Here is a 15438-nt window from a genome sequence, read left to right as displayed (position 1 = left end):
ACGCGGAACCTGAATCGAGACCCGCTGGCACGGACAGATAACTCTTTCGCATGACTCAGACTTTCTCTTCTCGCGTAAAGCCAAGAGTCACTCTGTGGGAAGCAAAAAAGCCTATTTTGTCCCCGCGGAGTTCTGGAAAAAAAACAAGAAAACGCGAGCGAAAGGCGGTCGCTAGATACACACTGCATGCAGACGATTTGGTCTGTACAGCGAGTGACCCTCACAATATCTGTATCTATATCTCTATCTATAGATGTATATATAAAAGCATGTATGAATAAATATACATTTTATGTGTATAGGTTCCTTCTTTGATCCTAGGCGTCATTGAAACGCCACACTTTAGGAGAGTCCAAACGAAAATTGGCGATGTGTGTATCGGTTGGATACCGTATAGCGCGATGTTTTTCCTTTCATCGATTTAACTCACCTCTCATCTCCACATCTACGCCCGCGAGCTTTGCATAGTGTCCGCTCACGAAGGAGATGGGCCAGCAACCGCATCTGAATTTGGCAGTCGCAGCAAAGACTCTCCAGAAAAAGCATTGCTAAATTCCTGAGGCGATAACTCCACCAGTGTGATGGCCTGCCCGTTGGAACCACCCTCGATTGTACTGCCTGGTGATTTTCTCCAAAACATGGCCGGGGAACTCTGAATACTCACTTGAATGCGTGCGCTTCGCCATACTCTAGTTTTTCGCTTGTTGTTGTACTCGCCGCGAGGATCATGTTGATCCTTTTCTTTCTGAGCACACAACTTTCCACCGAGAAGGAATGCCTAGCAGGCTCAGATCGTGAGGACACAGTGCCCTGTAGGAGTCGGTTCCAAATGTATTCTGTTTTTTCGTCTTCGTCGGCCCTGCGGGAGTCTCGTCTACGCGCAGGTATGTCGAAGCGCGAGTCGCTGGCTGCGCAAACGGAGCGATGGAAAACTCTTCCTGAGATGCTAGGAAGGCCAGTGCCAGCGCGCTGCGAACCCTCCTCTCCGAAAAGTATTTACGAGCTTTTTCTGAAGAGGATTCCCCACACGCTGGACTCCCAGTTTGAGCTCTGAAAGCCTTGGTCTACCGGATCCGAGGCCTGTTCTGTTAACGAGATTTCAACGACCTTTTTTTCTAGGAGGCGCGCTTCCGGTCACCCCAGCGATATTTGAGAACCCACATTTGGATGGAAGCTTTGAAAATGCTGCATTGGTTTGCCAGTCTCCTAATGATAATCTGGAGGAAATAGACGGATCAAAGTCTTACTGCCCTCGCGCCTTTCGTCTCCGCAGACGCCGGTAGTCACCCACACATCTCTTTTGCTTGTTTTTCCTTAGATAGACATGGCATGACCGTCGAATACATGACCTCGTCTCTGTCGACGAACTTTCAACTCGACCCATACATTCATACATATATATATATATATATATAAATATATAGGGACAGAGAGATGGATGACAGGTAGGTGGAAAGGGGATAGATAGATTATAGACAGATCTATGACAGATCAATGCAGATGGAAGTATTGTTGATAGGTCTGTTTCAGACGGATAAAAGCAGTGGGTCGATATTGAAGAGAACGATCTATTGTAGAGACGCCGCTTGTCAGGAGGGGGGACTGGGGAATACGCTCACGATGCTCCACCGGATATACACTGCATATGCACACCCAGAAGTGACAGTTCGGCGACGATTCGAAACTTCCAGAGAAACGAGAGGAGTTTGGGGAGATGTGGATCGAACCTGTCAAAGTGTTCCATGTAAACTTCGACGCTACACTGCAATTATTCTTTGAGTCGTTTCTCGTCCACTCGACGCGCTTGAGCCGTTGCGGGGACCGGGGCGTTTGATTTGTCTAGCGGATATGGTTTCGCATATTTTGTGCATCTGGGAGGATTTCTTATCACGACAAACGAAGGACGACGGTGTAGTTTGGGAGTCTCGGCCTGTCCAGTTCGTGTCTAGGAAGCTTTCTTTAACCGTTGAAAAGCAAGCAGCAGACATGTAAAACCGTTAGAAAGCAACTTGAAAAAAGCAAGGCAAAATCGAAGCCGCCTGAGAGGTGCTCCGCGAAAAACTCAGACGCACAGTTAGAGACATGAGAAACTCGTTTTTCCATTGAGGAAATCATCTGAGGCAGTTCAGTTACCCTGCCGGAAGAATTCTTCTGAGGAGCTCCTGTCGACGAAAGATTCGCAGAATGCCGATGTGTAGTCGATACAACAGGATAACTTGCCGATACAATGTAGACCCCGTCTCCCTCGTGGATAATACAGTTGAACAGTATACATACATATGCATATGCATGTACGTATCTATGTAAACGTAGTCAGATGGAACAGGTGAGTAAAGAAGACTCACGTAGGAGCAGGTTCTTGCCTCCATGTTTGCGTGACATTCTGTAACTGAAACCGGAATTGTTATTGGTGTACAATGCCCACTCTCTCCAGAGTATTCTTTAACTCGAACTGGGGCGCGAAGTCGACAGAAACTTAGGAAACGAAAACGTCGCGGTGAGCAGTGACCCTTTGAGTTGTCTTTCCACTCTCCCACTGCCTGGTCTGGCACTCCAGCATGTTCTTCGGGTACACAGAAGTTCCGCAGAAACCAAGTGGAGAAACATTCGATTTGCCTGTCCCTTGCCTCTTCGTTTTCAGACTGGAGGTCTCTCGACAGTTTTTCTTGTGTAAAAAGCCGCCCAGTGAAAGCGTGGTGTGCAGCACCCAGGCAACCTCTTCTTTGAATCTACCTCACAACTAGAGTCCTGCTCAGTAACCAAAGTCGCAGATTGACCCTGTTGCCTCGACTTGCCCTTCTTACTCGTGAGCGTTGAAGCCTGTCCAATAATAGTTTTCTCCGTTCTAAGTGGTGGATCACGACAGACGCAGTCAGACGCTTTTTTCTCGGTGGCTGGTGAAACTTTCGAAGCGGCGGGCGGGAGCCTCCTCCCGCCAGTGCGCTGCGCGCCTGCCTGGAGTTCTCTCCCTTTTGGCGGGCAGGTTTCTTCCGTTTTCTTTCCATTTCCCCACGCTGTGTGAGCTAACGTTTCTCCCGTTCCTTTCGCCTCGTGAAAAACGGCGTCTTTCTGCTCTCTTTTCCCCGCTTCCCTTCGTCATGGGAGCGGTCGAGATCCCTGAACGACAGCGAGCGCTGTGCGCGCCAGTCCGAGACGGCGCGCGACGGCGACCCAGTTTTTGGTGGAGTTTCTCCTCCGTGTGTGCCTTCGAGAAAAGACTGGCCAGTTCCCTTTTTGTCTCTCCAGACGTTTTTTGACGCGGAGTGTTCGCTGCGCATCTTCACCTTCGAACTCTGGCGATCGTCCTCTAACTCGCGGTCGACGCGTCGAGAGAAGCGCGCACACTGTCCAGCGCGTTCTTGGTCTCACGGCAGCACAGCTATGTCCGACGTCAAAAACTGCGGATTCCTCCTTTCTCAACAGCTTTTTCTCTCAGATCTCTTAATCTTTTCTTTGCCTTTCTCTGTGTACGACCTTTCTTTTCTCTCTTCTGTCTCCACCTCTCTGTTCCAATTTTTCCGATCACGCTCAGTCCACCTCGTCCAGCCCCCTCTCTGTCTCCGGTGACTCGCGTCTCTCGCTAGCTCTTCGCTTTTGACGTTCCGCTGCAGAAGCCCTCGTGACCGCCAGTCTCCTTTTCTCTCTGTCGCTTTTCTCGCTTTTTGTCTTCGCTCCTCCGGCTTTCTTTCTGCCTTCGTTCCTCCCGCATGTCCCTGGGCGTTTCCGACTGCCTCTGTCACGCTGTCTGCCCTGCCTCTCGCGCCTGAGAAGAACTGCCGCCAGCGTACACCCGAAAGCAGAGAGAGGACGCCTCGATGCGCGCCAGCCTTCTCTCTCGCGACATACACAGACAGCGTTGCGGTCCCCGCAGCGTCCTCTTTCCTCCCCCAGCGCCTGTGTTTCGCTGCCACAGCCGACCTCGCCGCCGCCATGGACGTCTCGGCCTCCGCGGCTCGCCGTCTCTCTGGAGAGGGGCCAGAGAAAGACGAGGAAGCGGCCACCGCGTCTGAGATGTTCCTCGACGCGTTAATCGCCGACACACTCGACGAGATGGACCGCCCCTTCTCTTTCTCTTCGCGTCTCCCTTCTCCATTCCGGACTCCCGCGTCTTCCTTCTCTTCTGTCGCGTCCTCGGATCCTTCACAGCCGCGACCTGCCCGGTCTGCAGAGAAGTCAACTCGGGAGGAAGCGACTGCGGAGAGAGGCGCGCTCTCTGCAGGGAGTTCGAGAACAGACGCAGAGAAGCACAGCGAGGAAAGGAAGCGAGGCAGCGCGGGTGAAGCAAAGAGAGAAAAGGGAGAAAGAGGGAGAGAGACGACCGCACAAAAACGAGAGAGTGAACATGAAGATCTCAAGGAATCGATTCTGTCTCTCTCGTCGGATCTTGCGCGGTCCATCGAAGCTCTCGTTGAGGAGGAATTTTTCGCAGAGAGACCGCTGTCGCCTCTTGTCCTTGCCCCCAGACAAGCCACCCGCTTGCCGTCACCTTCTCGTCGAGCACAAACAGAAGACGACGCCCTGCCTTCCCCCTTGGGCGGCGAAGGCGAGACAAGATGGCCGGTTCTTCGTGGAGGAGACTCAAAGCATAGAGGCAGACTCAGCGCGGCTGACAAGGACATCCGTCGTGAAGAGATGACGAAGGCGAAGGGAACGCGCGAGGAGAACGCACCTGCTGCTGAGACGCCTCCGCTCGTCTCTTCCTCGGGCGTACGTACACACGAGATCAGTCCGTTTTCGTCCGAGGCGAGCACACAGGCCGAGCGCCGGTCGACTGACGGCGCGTCGCTCGGCTCGGTGGAAGACCAAGAGAGAGATGAGAAAGAGAAAGGTTTTGCGTCGCGGTCCTCAGCGACTCTCGAGAAGGTCCTCGGCGAAACTTCGTCTGATGTCCCCGCTCTCTCTTCTGCGCCTTCTTCTCTCTCTTCCGTCTTTCCGCCTGGACGACAGACGAGAAGCGACGGCATGTCCACGCACTCGCTCAAATCCAAAGATGCCATCCTCGACTGTCTCGACGGCCTCGCTGCGCATGCAAACGCTCTGGCCCTCCTCGGTGCTGAAGGGGAACCCGCTGGAGGCGACGAGGAGGGCATATCGAAAAAGAGGAGAAATGAAAAACTTTCTGCGGCTGCGTTCCCGCTGGCGCCAGCGGGGAGGAAACGCGAGGAACGCGTGACTCTGTCAGAGCTCTCAGTTGCCCTGGAAGCTGCTCTGAAGGAGCTGGCAAGTGATGAGGAGGAAGACGAGGAATACCAAGGCGAGAAGGCGCCGGATGTCGCCGCAGCGGAGATTCCAGGATGGAAGAGACTGCTTTTTCCTTGGAGTCGCGACTCTGTCGAAGCGAAGGCACTCGGCGAGAAGACGCCTGGACGACCGACGCGCGCAGAGGTCCTAACAAAAGAGGCGCAGCCGCCACACAAGGAGAAGGAGGAAGACTGCAGTCTCTTGGCCTTCCTGGAAGAAGCCGGAGAAGGCGTAGGAGAAGATGCAGATCTCCTGTTCGTCGCTGTAGGAGATCCTTTTCGTCGCCTTCTGGGTGCCCTCGAGCCGTGGTTAGAGCGAGAAGGAAGGCAGCTCACGGAGACCGACAGAATGCGCTACATGCGGCAAATTCAGGTGTACAGACAGCTGGTTGCGTTGTGCACTCCAGCCGAAGCAGCGAGGGATGGAGAAACTGCTGTCGGGAGGGAGAGGTCGAGAGACAGGTTAGCGACACAGGCACGAGAGACGAGTCAACCACAGACACCAGTGGACGAGAATCAGACCACAGAAGTGAAGGCCGCCGCCCACCGCCCTTTCTTTTGCTTGACCAAGAACGTAGCTCCTCCTTCGTTCCCCGTCTCCCTCCATGGTGCGGAGTCTTCTTCTCGCTCTTCCTCGTCTTTCGCCTCCTCCTACTCGTCTCTTCTCTCTTCATCTTCCTCCCTTCACTCTTGCTTGCCGTCTCTCTCATCGCCGTCCTCTGCTCTCCCTGCTGCTTCCTCTGCATCTTTATTATCCTCCCCGTCTGCTGCCGCTTCTTCTCGCGCTGTCTCGTCTCCCGTCGCGTCGCTGTCGCACGCGCTTCCTGTGGTGGGGAAGTTTGCTCGACTGCAGGCGTTGTTGGAGGAACTGCGAGAGTATGGAGAGCCTCCAGAGGCAGTCTTGGACGCGTTGATGCCTGACGCCGAGAACGCTGAAAGAAGCGAACTCTGCCCTGGGGTACCTGGCGAGAGAGGAGACGCCGCGTCTCCTCCTATCGGAGAAAAGGACGAAGCGACGTCTGCTGGAACAGGTCGTAGAGGTCACGGGGACTTCAACTCTCCCTTTCTCTCCAAATCGTCTCGCAGAGAAGAACAGAACGCGACGCGGGAAGCAGACACACGCCAGCCACCCGGCTCGCCTTCTACCTTCTATCCTGTCTCTTCCCCAGAGTTCTCTTCTTCTTCGTCTTCGTCTTCTACGTCTTCTTCTTCTGCTTCTGCTTCTCTCTCCTCTTTCTCCGCTTCTTCTCGTCCTCTGTTTGCGTCTTCTGGGGAGATGACTGCAGGCACAGCTCCTCGTTCGACTCTGCAGCGAGAGGAGGAAGAACGAGACGCAGAGGTGGAGAGAAGAAAGAAGGCAAACGGAGTGCAAGCTGGCGCGAAGAAGAAAGACAGACCAGAAGAGAAGGAGGAGAGACGAGAAGAGCAGGCAGAGCCGAGTGACGCGGAGATCCTCAGGGAGTTGCTGGGCTTTGTCGGCGCGCTGGAGACGCATGCAGGAGGGGAAGGCGAGAAACTTCAGCAGCTTTTGCAGGAACCTCTCAAGAAGCTGCTGGAGGGAGACCTGAGTGAAGAAGAACTCTTGACCTTCGTTGCGAGTGTCGAGTCAGACCTTCCTTCTGAGGCAGGCGGGAAGCGAGAGAGAGAAGAGACGAAGAAAGAGAAACGCGAGAGAAGGACGAAGGAAAGAAGCGACGAAGGCGAGAGGTCGAAAGTGGAGGACGGCTGCCGACAGCAGTAGTGATCGAGAGAGATCTGACGAAGGACAAACGCAGAAAAGAGGAAAGTCGAATGTTTTTTAAAAACTGGTTTTACTTCGTTTTCTTCGGTCTCCCTGTTTCTCCCTCTCTTTTCCCCTGTTCCGTTTTGGGGCAGGATTTCTCTGTGCATCGTCTGCCGCATCTCTGGCCTAGTGTCTCGTTTTTCTCTCCACTTTCTGTACCTTAGGCATCTTTTTTTGTTGTCGAAGGAAAGAGGTCGTCGCTTTTCCTTCTGCCAAGAACGGCGTATCACATTCGTCTCTGGACAGATCGAATCCTTTTTACAGGCACCCTCCCATGCATGCATGCTTCTCTGAGCTCTCTTTCCTCATTCTCAGCCCTCGCCTATTTCCAACTAATCAAGCAGGCTCGGTGTCGCACAAAGACACTCATATAAAGATACACACATGCATTTGCATATCAATATCTACGCACCTCTATTTACCAACATATACATTTATATATATATATATATATATATGCGTGCATACGCACACATATCAGTATATGTCTGTACCTGCTCGCATATGCGTCTGTATTTCTAGCGTATGCACATCTGTACCTAACCTTCAGATGGAAACAGTTCTGTACATCTATTCAAATGCCTATACCTATATATGTATATATGTATATATATACATATATATATATATATATATATTCTGAATGTAGGGCGCGTCACACCGCCCGCGGTGTGCAGAGCAGCGCATGCATGTCTCGAAAAGACCTTTCCAGGATGTAGACAGCCTCAGCCTCGGCGGGATTCGTAGAGAAGGAGAAGCGTCTGTTGGAGAAAAGGATTTTCTCGCTGGAGACCATCGTGGCGAGGCTGTCAAGCGAAAGTTTTATTCTTCATATTTTTGTTTCTCCTTGCCAGCTTCGGCGACCCTGTGCCTCTCTTCCACTTCAAGAGAGGACAGGAATCCAGCCTACAGCAGTTCAGTGATCTTTCCGGATTCGGCTGCGTAGCAGTGTTGCATCAACATTATTGAGAGCTGATGGAGGCGACAACGCAGAGACAGAGCCTTGCTGCATGCAGTCTACGCCGTCCCCAAGTCAACGAAGAACATCTACACATCTCAGCGCCTTTTGTTGCGAGCAGGAGCGTGAGATCTCGTCTAGTGATGCCGTATTGTGTACAAACAGATCCACTGCACGGAAGATAAATGCGACCTTTGTCCAGGCCTGCAGGTACACAGACACCGCGGAGGCCAGACGACTTGCCCATCTGACTCTCTGCAGATGCAATTTTGAATCCTCGAAAAGGGAGAAGAGTCGAGGCGTTGGCTCAGCTGGCCCCAAGAGAAAAATTGCCATCTCTCAGTTGTTCTGTTTCTTGTCGGGAGGAGACGTCGCACACCCGTTCGGCAGGCTTGTTCAAACAAAGCGAGACAGGCGGGAGGCGCGTATACGCAGGAAGGAGGATGGCCGAGGCGCTCTGCTCTCCTTCTTGCATTTTCTCTTAGCGTCATACTTTTATTATGCTCCTTAAACGCTTGTCTTGGCCTCTGCGCTTCGTGTATACGGCTTACAATCTAAAAAACTGAGCTCTGCTCTCCTTCTTGCATTTTCTCCTAGCGTCATACTTTTATTATGCTCCTTAAACGCTTGTCTTGGCCTCTGCGCTTCGTGTATACGGCTTACAATCTAAAAAAGTGAGTCTCTGCCGCAGAGTCGGCGCTGTCCAATACACCCCCCGCGACTCTCGCGCCGGCTGCTGCGCATGCACACTGTCGCTTTCCTGCAAACGAACGGCGGTGAACATTTCCGAGGCAGGCAGACTTTTGACTGAGGAAAAAGGACGGTGCTTTTCAAGGAAAGGGAGACGAGAACAGTGAAGAGAAGTCAAAAGGAATTCCCGTCCAAAACAGCAGAGTCCTCCCCCAGCGCCATCTTCACTCGAGTGTCTTGCCGAAGCAGGTCACCGCGTTTGGGTCCTTCGTGTCTTCTTTCTCTTTCTCTCTTCATCTGTTTCTCTTTCTTGTGGACTTTTCTAGTCTCCCTCCCCAATGCTTCACTCTATCTCGTCCAAAGAGCCTCCGCTGATGTCGTTTCCCCACTGCTTTGCTGCGGCGGCATGCGTCTTGAGGCTTGACATGCGGACGACCGTCGAGCCAGTCTGCACACGCGTTTTTCGACTGCCTCGCTGCTGGAGGGGTACTTTGTTTTTTCTTCCTTTCCTCAAACTTTCTCTTCCCCGTCGGCGAGAGAGAAGGCCTCGAAAAGAGAGAGTTTTATCGCTTCTCTTTTTTTGTCTCGGCCGGATTCTTCGCACGCGACCTCCAAGCCTGTGACCCCCGTCTTTTCTCTTCTGTCCTCGTTGTTTTCCTCGCTCATGAGACGTCTTCCTCCAACAGCTCCTTCTTCTGTCCCCGGTCGCGCTCTGGTCTTTCAGTCCTCCTTTTGGCTCCTTTCTTCCTCTTCTCTCAGTGTGTGTCTCTTTCCTAAAAATGAGCGATTCTGTTTTCTCTCGGGCCGCCTCGGCCTCTCAGCGCGAAGGTTCACGGGAAGACCCTAGTCCTTCCCCATCTTCTTCTTCTTCCTCTTCTTCTTCTTCCCCATCTTCTTCTTCTTCCCCATCTTCTTCTTCTTCCCCATCTTCTTCTTCTTCCCCATCTTCTTCTTCTTCCCCATCTTCTTCTTCTTCCCCATCTTCTTCTTCCTCTTCTTCCTCTTCGTCCTCTTCTTCTTGTACCTCTTCTTCCTCTTCTTCCTCTTCGTCCTCTTCTTCTTGTACCTCTTCTTCGTCGCTCGCTTCCATTTCCCCCTCTTCCCCATCTTCTTCGCTCGCTTCGTCTCCTTCGGCGCCTTCATCGCCAGGTCTCTCTCAGTCTGCGTTTTCTCCCCAGCCTCAAATTCGCAGACTAGATCCGAGCGTCGTGCAGCTGATCGCCGCGGGCGAGGTCGTCCTCCGACCGTCTTCTGCGTTGAAGGAACTTCTGGAAAACGCTCTGGACGCGCGCAGTTCGTCGATCTCAGTCTCCGTGCACAACGGAGGCTTCAAACTCCTCGCTGTCAGTGACGACGGCTGCGGCATCCACCCGCAAGACCTCACCATCTTGTGCCAACGTTTTACCACAAGCAAACTGAAGGCCCTCTCCGACCTCAGGTGTATGAACACCTTCGGCTTCCGAGGCGAAGCGCTTGCCAGCTTGGCCGTCGTTGGACAGGTCGACGTCACAACGCGAATCGCTTCGCTTCCTCACGGATACCGATGCTCCTACGACAAAGGCGAGCCAATTCTCTCTTCTGACTCTGCTTCTTCTTCTGCTTCTTCTTCTGCGTCTGCTTCTTCTGCTTCTTCTTCTGCGTCTGCTTCTTCCGCTTCTTCTTCTGCTTCTTCTTCTGCGTCTGCTTCTTCTGCTTCTTCTGCTTCTTCTTCTGCGTCTGCTTCTTCTGCTTCTTCTTCGTCTACTTTGCAGGTGCCTGCAGGTGTATCAGTGGCGGCTCGGAGTCGGGGGACGACTTTGCGCGTCTCTCGGCTGTTCCACGCGTTCCCCGAAAGACGAAAAATGCTCGCGTCTCCTCAGGAGGAATACGCCAAGTGTCTCGACGTCTGCATGCGCTATGCCATCGACAACCCTCACATCAAATTCACATGCAGGCGCCAAGATAAGACACAAACGGATTTTTCCACTTCTGGATGGCCCCGAGTCTCTTCTTCTTCCTCGTCTTCCTCGTCTTCCTCGTCTTCCTCTTCTTCTCCTCCTGCTTCTGTCGCCTCTTTTTCCTCGCCTCTGTCTTCGTTATCTTCTCCGTCTGAGTCTTCAGGCTCTCCGGGCTTGACTGTGGTTGGGTCTTGCGTGAGGCGCGAAGAAGAGGAGGAGCCTGCGCTTCATGCGGAGGAACTGCGTCGAATGAAGGAGGCGAGTCGTCGGGGAGGAAGGACCTTGGCGGTCGTCGAGCGAGCCTTCGGCCACAGCGTCCGTGCAGGTCTGACTGCGATAGACGTTTCGTTTCTTCTCCCGCATGCAGCCTGGCGCTTTGAGCCACAGCCAGACGCCAAGAGCAACGAGGAAGAGGAGTCGGACGGGGACGAGGCGAGAGCGAGAATACCTGGGGAGAAAGAACGCATGCACCGAGACAGGCGAAGAAGCGACGGCTCTGCCGGTGCATGCGAAGGCGGAACGTCTCCAGACGAAGATGCAGAGGAGCGCGACACTGAAGATAAGGCGACCAAAGAGAAAGAGAAGAAAAAACAGTGCCAAGTGTCTGTGTGGGGATACGCCAGCCGCATTTCTGCCGGAGTCAAGCCGCCTGGAACGTTCATCCTCTTCATCAACGGCCGACTCGTCGATGCCCCGACTCTCAGGTACGTCTCCGTTTCTTTCGACATTTTCTCACCCAGGTCTGCTCCTCCCTCTTGTTCAGTCACCACCGCCTCTGCGACTCTTCTTGCTCGCCGCTCTTTCGCTTCTCGCTGCCGGCCTGCCGCCTCGCGCCTCGCGTGCATGCGTTTTGTCTCCTGCGCGTTTTCCCCCAGAAAAAGCATCGAGGGCGTCTATCAGGAGTTGCTGCCTCGCGGGTTGAAGGCATGGGTGTATCTTTCTCTGACTTTGCCTCCGTGGTTGATCGATGTGAATGTACACCCGACGAAGCAACGCGTCCAGCTTCTCTACGAGGACTTCGTCGCCGCAAATCTCGCGAAACATTTTCGAGTCCGTTGACAAGTCTTCTTCTTCGCATTTCTCCTCGGACGGATATGTGTGTTCTCGAGCGTTCCAAGGCAAAACGCGTTCCAAACGCTTCTGACAAATGCACCGACGAGTGCCTAAACACAGCCGCATATGTTCTGTGTATCTCGTTGTCGGTTTCTCTCTCTCCCGATCCATATCTCTCTACATGTATCTATATATGTAGATGTAACGATACCTCTGTCTATCTGTCGATTTGTATATGTCTACATGTAAACACACATCTGCGTAAAAGTATGCAGGTGCGGCAGTATGTATTTCTCTCGGTGTATCAGGATATCTATATCTATATATATATATATATATATATATTTATATATATATATCTATCTATATATATATCTATATCTATATATATGTATATGTATATATGTATATATATATATATATATCTGCTTGTGTGCATGCGTGTAGCCGCAGCTGTTTGGGAGTTGTGTTGTTTTCCGTTAATGTCTGTGCTGGGTGCATGCGAGGTGGACGTCGAGAGTGGTAATGTCTTTCGTCAACGCGTTTCTCCACGCTTGGTATCTTTGCAGGAGCGCCTCGGATCGCAGGCGTCATCCCAAATCTTCAACGTTCAGACGGTCTCGTCCAGTCAGGATCCGTCGGCCTCCTCCGGTTCGCCTCCAGGTCTCTCTCAGCGGCTGCTTGTCTTTCCTCGGACGCTGGAGTCTTCTTCGCTCCCGTGTACCGCGGAAGGGCAAGAAGGCCGGCAAGCAGAACGAGTTGGCGGAACAGAGGATCCGACAGGAAGAACAAATGCAGACGATGGAGAGTGTTCACGGAGGAGAGACGCCGCCGCCCAGTCGCGGGAGGAGGGCGACGTCCGAAACGCTGCTCCTTCTGCTCCGTCCTCCGCTTGCTGTTCTTCGTCTCGGTCTTCAGCCGCTTCTTCTTCTCACCCAGGGATGGCAAAAAAGCTGTTAAATCCAGCTCGCGTTCGAACGGACTTTCGGCAAACAACGCTTTCTGGCTTCCTCGGTACCAGACACTCTACCGTTGATCCAATTTCCAATGTCTCATCTTCTTCCTCTTCTTCCTCTTCTTCCTCTTCTTCCTCTCCTCCGTCTTCTTCTGCCTCGTCTCTTTCTTCATCTTCCTCGCTTTCATCTTCTTCGTCTCTCTCTGATTCTCTCTCTGCGTCTTTGTTTCCTCGTGCGTCGGCAGGGGAGGCGCAGGACGGGTGTGGAGGGCGTAGCCGCGGCGCCGAGGCGGCGGACTCTACAGAGTCTCTCGCGAGCAGCAGAGTGAGGCAGGAGACTTCGTTTTTTCGTTCGCGTCCTGCGCTCGAGCAGGTTGTGTTGAGGAACTTCCCGAGTGACTCTGCGTATCTCGCCTCGGTCCAGACGCTGCTCGAAGAGGTTCGGCGCGCGGGCGGCTCCGCCGCAGGGGAGAGCGCGAGAGGCCGACGCGATAGCCGAGACGTCGGAAAGACGGAGGAGGCAGCGGGGGACCTGGACGGCTGCGACGCCTGGCTTCAGCAGTCTCTCCTCGTCGGCGCTGTGAGCGAGACGCACGCCCTCCTCCAACACAATCACCTGCTGCTGCTCGTCGACCTGCAGAGAGTCATGAGAGGTAGAATCCGGCGAACGGAGAGACGAAGGAAGAGCGGAGACGGGAGCCAGCGAGCAAAGAGGAGACGAACAGAGAGGAGCGGAGAAGGGTGGACGCGGCACCAGTGAAGGAGAGGGAGAGAGCAGAGAAAGGGGACTGCTGAACGCAGGAGGAAGAGAGAAGAAAGAAGGAAGAGCACTGGAGGAGGCAGTTCGACGACACTGGGGAGAAAGTGAAACGCGGCAACCGCAGAGGGTCGTTAGCGAAGTTGAGAGGAGACGAGCTCTGTAAAGGCAGGGTGATAATGCGTAGTTCTCCTGCACCGGTCTGGGCAAAGGACCGCCGAACTGGGAGCCTCAGAAAAAGCTGAAAAAGTCATGGAACGCAGTACTTTGTGGGGAAGACGACAGAGGGGACGACACGGAAGGCGCAACGTCCATTCACCTCCACCTTTTTGCCTCGAAATCTCCGACTGTCTTTTTCTCTCTGCATGGCCGCGCAGCGTTTCTGTACCAGTCCGTTCTGCTGAGACTCGGCCGCCTCCCTCCGCTGATCCTCGACCCTCCGTTGATTCTCTCCAAGCTGTTGCGAGAAGGCCTGCGTCGGAGACGACGCATGCAGTGGGATGAGTCTGGCGCCTCTCAACTGGAAGGCACGAGTGTGGAGCAAGCGCTCGAGTGTCTACTTCGTCACCGTTCGCTTCTCTGTGACTACTTCAGTCTCGGAATCGCTCCCGACTCTGGGAGGTCACGCAAACGCCCCAGAGACGATGAAGAAGTCGGCGCGGAGGACGCAAAGCTCGGGTGGCGCCTCAAAACGGTGCCTCTCGCATGCGGATCCTACTTCCCTCTTCGGAATCTCCCGGAGCTTCTTCTCCAACTCGGTCTCGATGTGCGTCCCGAAAACGCACACTCAGCAGGGAGAAAAATCTCGAGAGAAACATGACCTCCTCTGTTCGACAGATCTGCAAATGCCTGTCTAATATATATATACTATATATATACTATATATGTATATAAATATGTATATATGTATATATATGTGTATAAATATGTATATATATGTATATATATCTATCGAAGCGCACATACAAGCGTCTGTGGTTGCGGTCGGTCGTGTGGAGTGCATGCATACTCTGTAGACGCATAGCAGCCTCTCTCGGTGCTTCTGCATGCTGAGAAGTCCAGATGCGCAGCAGAGCAACGAGGGACAATCCGTCGATCTCCTGTTCGAGGCATGGGTGTAGACGCAGCTTGGAGTGTATGCCCGCGTGTGTACGAAAGTCCGGATGCATCGTTTGCTTCGTTTCGCGTCCTGTGCATCTTGGATTTCTGGCGCCTGCCAAACCTGGTGTGGAATGCCTTTCCTGTCTGCGCAGGTGGACTGGCGTAAAGAGACGTCTTGTCTTCGAGATGCCGCCGAAGCGTTTGCGCGTTTCTTCGCATCCGTTCCGCCGCATGTGACTGCAGCGGCCGACGCCTCGAGCCTCGCAGTCCATCCGGCAGTGCGAGATATCTTTTCTATGCATTTCCTGCCCGCGATCCGCGGCTACTGGAAATGCGCTCTGCCAAAGACGTCAGTCGCTCAGCCGTTCGAACCGGATGCACGGAAGACGTTGATTTCTTCCTCCAACGCGCGGTCTGTTCCTCTGCGACCTGTGGTGCAAACCTGAGGTCCCCTCGAGTTCCCCTCTCACTCTCTTTGACTCTCTCTATCTGTCGTCATGCTTGTTCCCTCTCTCGTTCTCCCTAGTGTTTTCTTTCTCTCCCCTCAGTTCTTTTTCATTCGGCCAGTCCAGGTCGCGAACGCGTTCCATCGTCTTTATGGTCCCTGCGGGTGCATGCGCCTTCTCGGCGACCTGCATCCGTCCTCGCCGCGCTCATGTTTTCTCTTCTTTTTCAGATATTTCTCGGATGGCACGATCCGAGTCGTCGCTTCGCTGCCAGCGCTCTACCGCGTCTTCGAGCGGTGCTAGGCGGCAGCGGAGAGACGGTGGCCGAGACAACAAGGAAAGTCTTCCGAGAGGGAATGCGCGGAAGAGAAGCGGCCCGGCAGACGCGGGAGGAGGGGAAGAAGGAAAGAGAGAAAAAGAAATGAAGAAGGATCAGAGTACGCAGACAGGAAATGAGGTCGCAGGACCGCTGAAAGAGACGTTCGAGAACAGAGAGAAGAGCGAAAAGTGACAGGAAA

General features: G+C 53.4%; 2 protein-coding genes across 2 annotated transcripts; both read left to right on the top strand.

The window, feature by feature from the left end:
* Nucleotides 1-1844: 1844 nt before the first annotated feature.
* Nucleotides 1845-7310, top strand: TGME49_266380 (hypothetical protein). Its single transcript, XM_002368686.2, has one exon. The coding sequence runs from the start codon at nt 3931-3933 to the stop codon at nt 6979-6981; it is 3051 nt and encodes a 1016-aa protein (XP_002368727.1). The 5' UTR covers nt 1845-3930; the 3' UTR covers nt 6982-7310.
* A 371-nt stretch (nt 7311-7681) lies between these two features.
* TGME49_266390 (DNA mismatch repair protein, C-terminal domain-containing protein) lies at nt 7682-15410 on the top strand. The gene is made up of 6 exons (XM_018781428.1): nt 7682-11312; nt 11484-11658; nt 12231-13269; nt 13751-14139; nt 14627-14823; nt 15151-15410. Exons 1-6 carry the CDS (start codon nt 9451-9453, stop codon nt 15221-15223), a joined length of 3735 nt encoding a protein of 1244 aa, XP_018636273.1. The 5' UTR covers nt 7682-9450; the 3' UTR covers nt 15224-15410.
* Nucleotides 15411-15438: the final 28 nt, after the last annotated feature.

This window comes from Toxoplasma gondii, chromosome IX (assembly GCF_000006565.2).
Source record: "Toxoplasma gondii ME49 chromosome IX, whole genome shotgun sequence".
Lineage (NCBI taxonomy): Eukaryota > Apicomplexa > Conoidasida > Eucoccidiorida > Sarcocystidae > Toxoplasma > Toxoplasma gondii.
Note: the sequence above shows the minus strand (reverse complement) of the source record. Positions and strands in the feature narration are given on the sequence as shown.

Bases quoted from the DNA above. Each gene is read 5' to 3' on its own strand.
- TGME49_266380 (XM_002368686.2), top strand. From the start codon at position 3,931: ATGGACGTCTCGGCCTCCGCGGCTCGCCGTCTCTCTGGAGAGGGGCCA.
- TGME49_266390 (XM_018781428.1), top strand. From the start codon at position 9,451: ATGAGCGATTCTGTTTTCTCTCGGGCCGCCTCGGCCTCTCAGCGCGAA. The intron at 14,140-14,626 runs GTGCGTCCCGAA...CTGTCTGCGCAG, and splicing joins TTCTCCAACTCGGTCTCGAT to GTGGACTGGCGTAAAGAGAC. The intron at 14,824-15,150 runs GTCAGTCGCTCA...CTTCTTTTTCAG, and splicing joins AAATGCGCTCTGCCAAAGAC to ATATTTCTCGGATGGCACGA.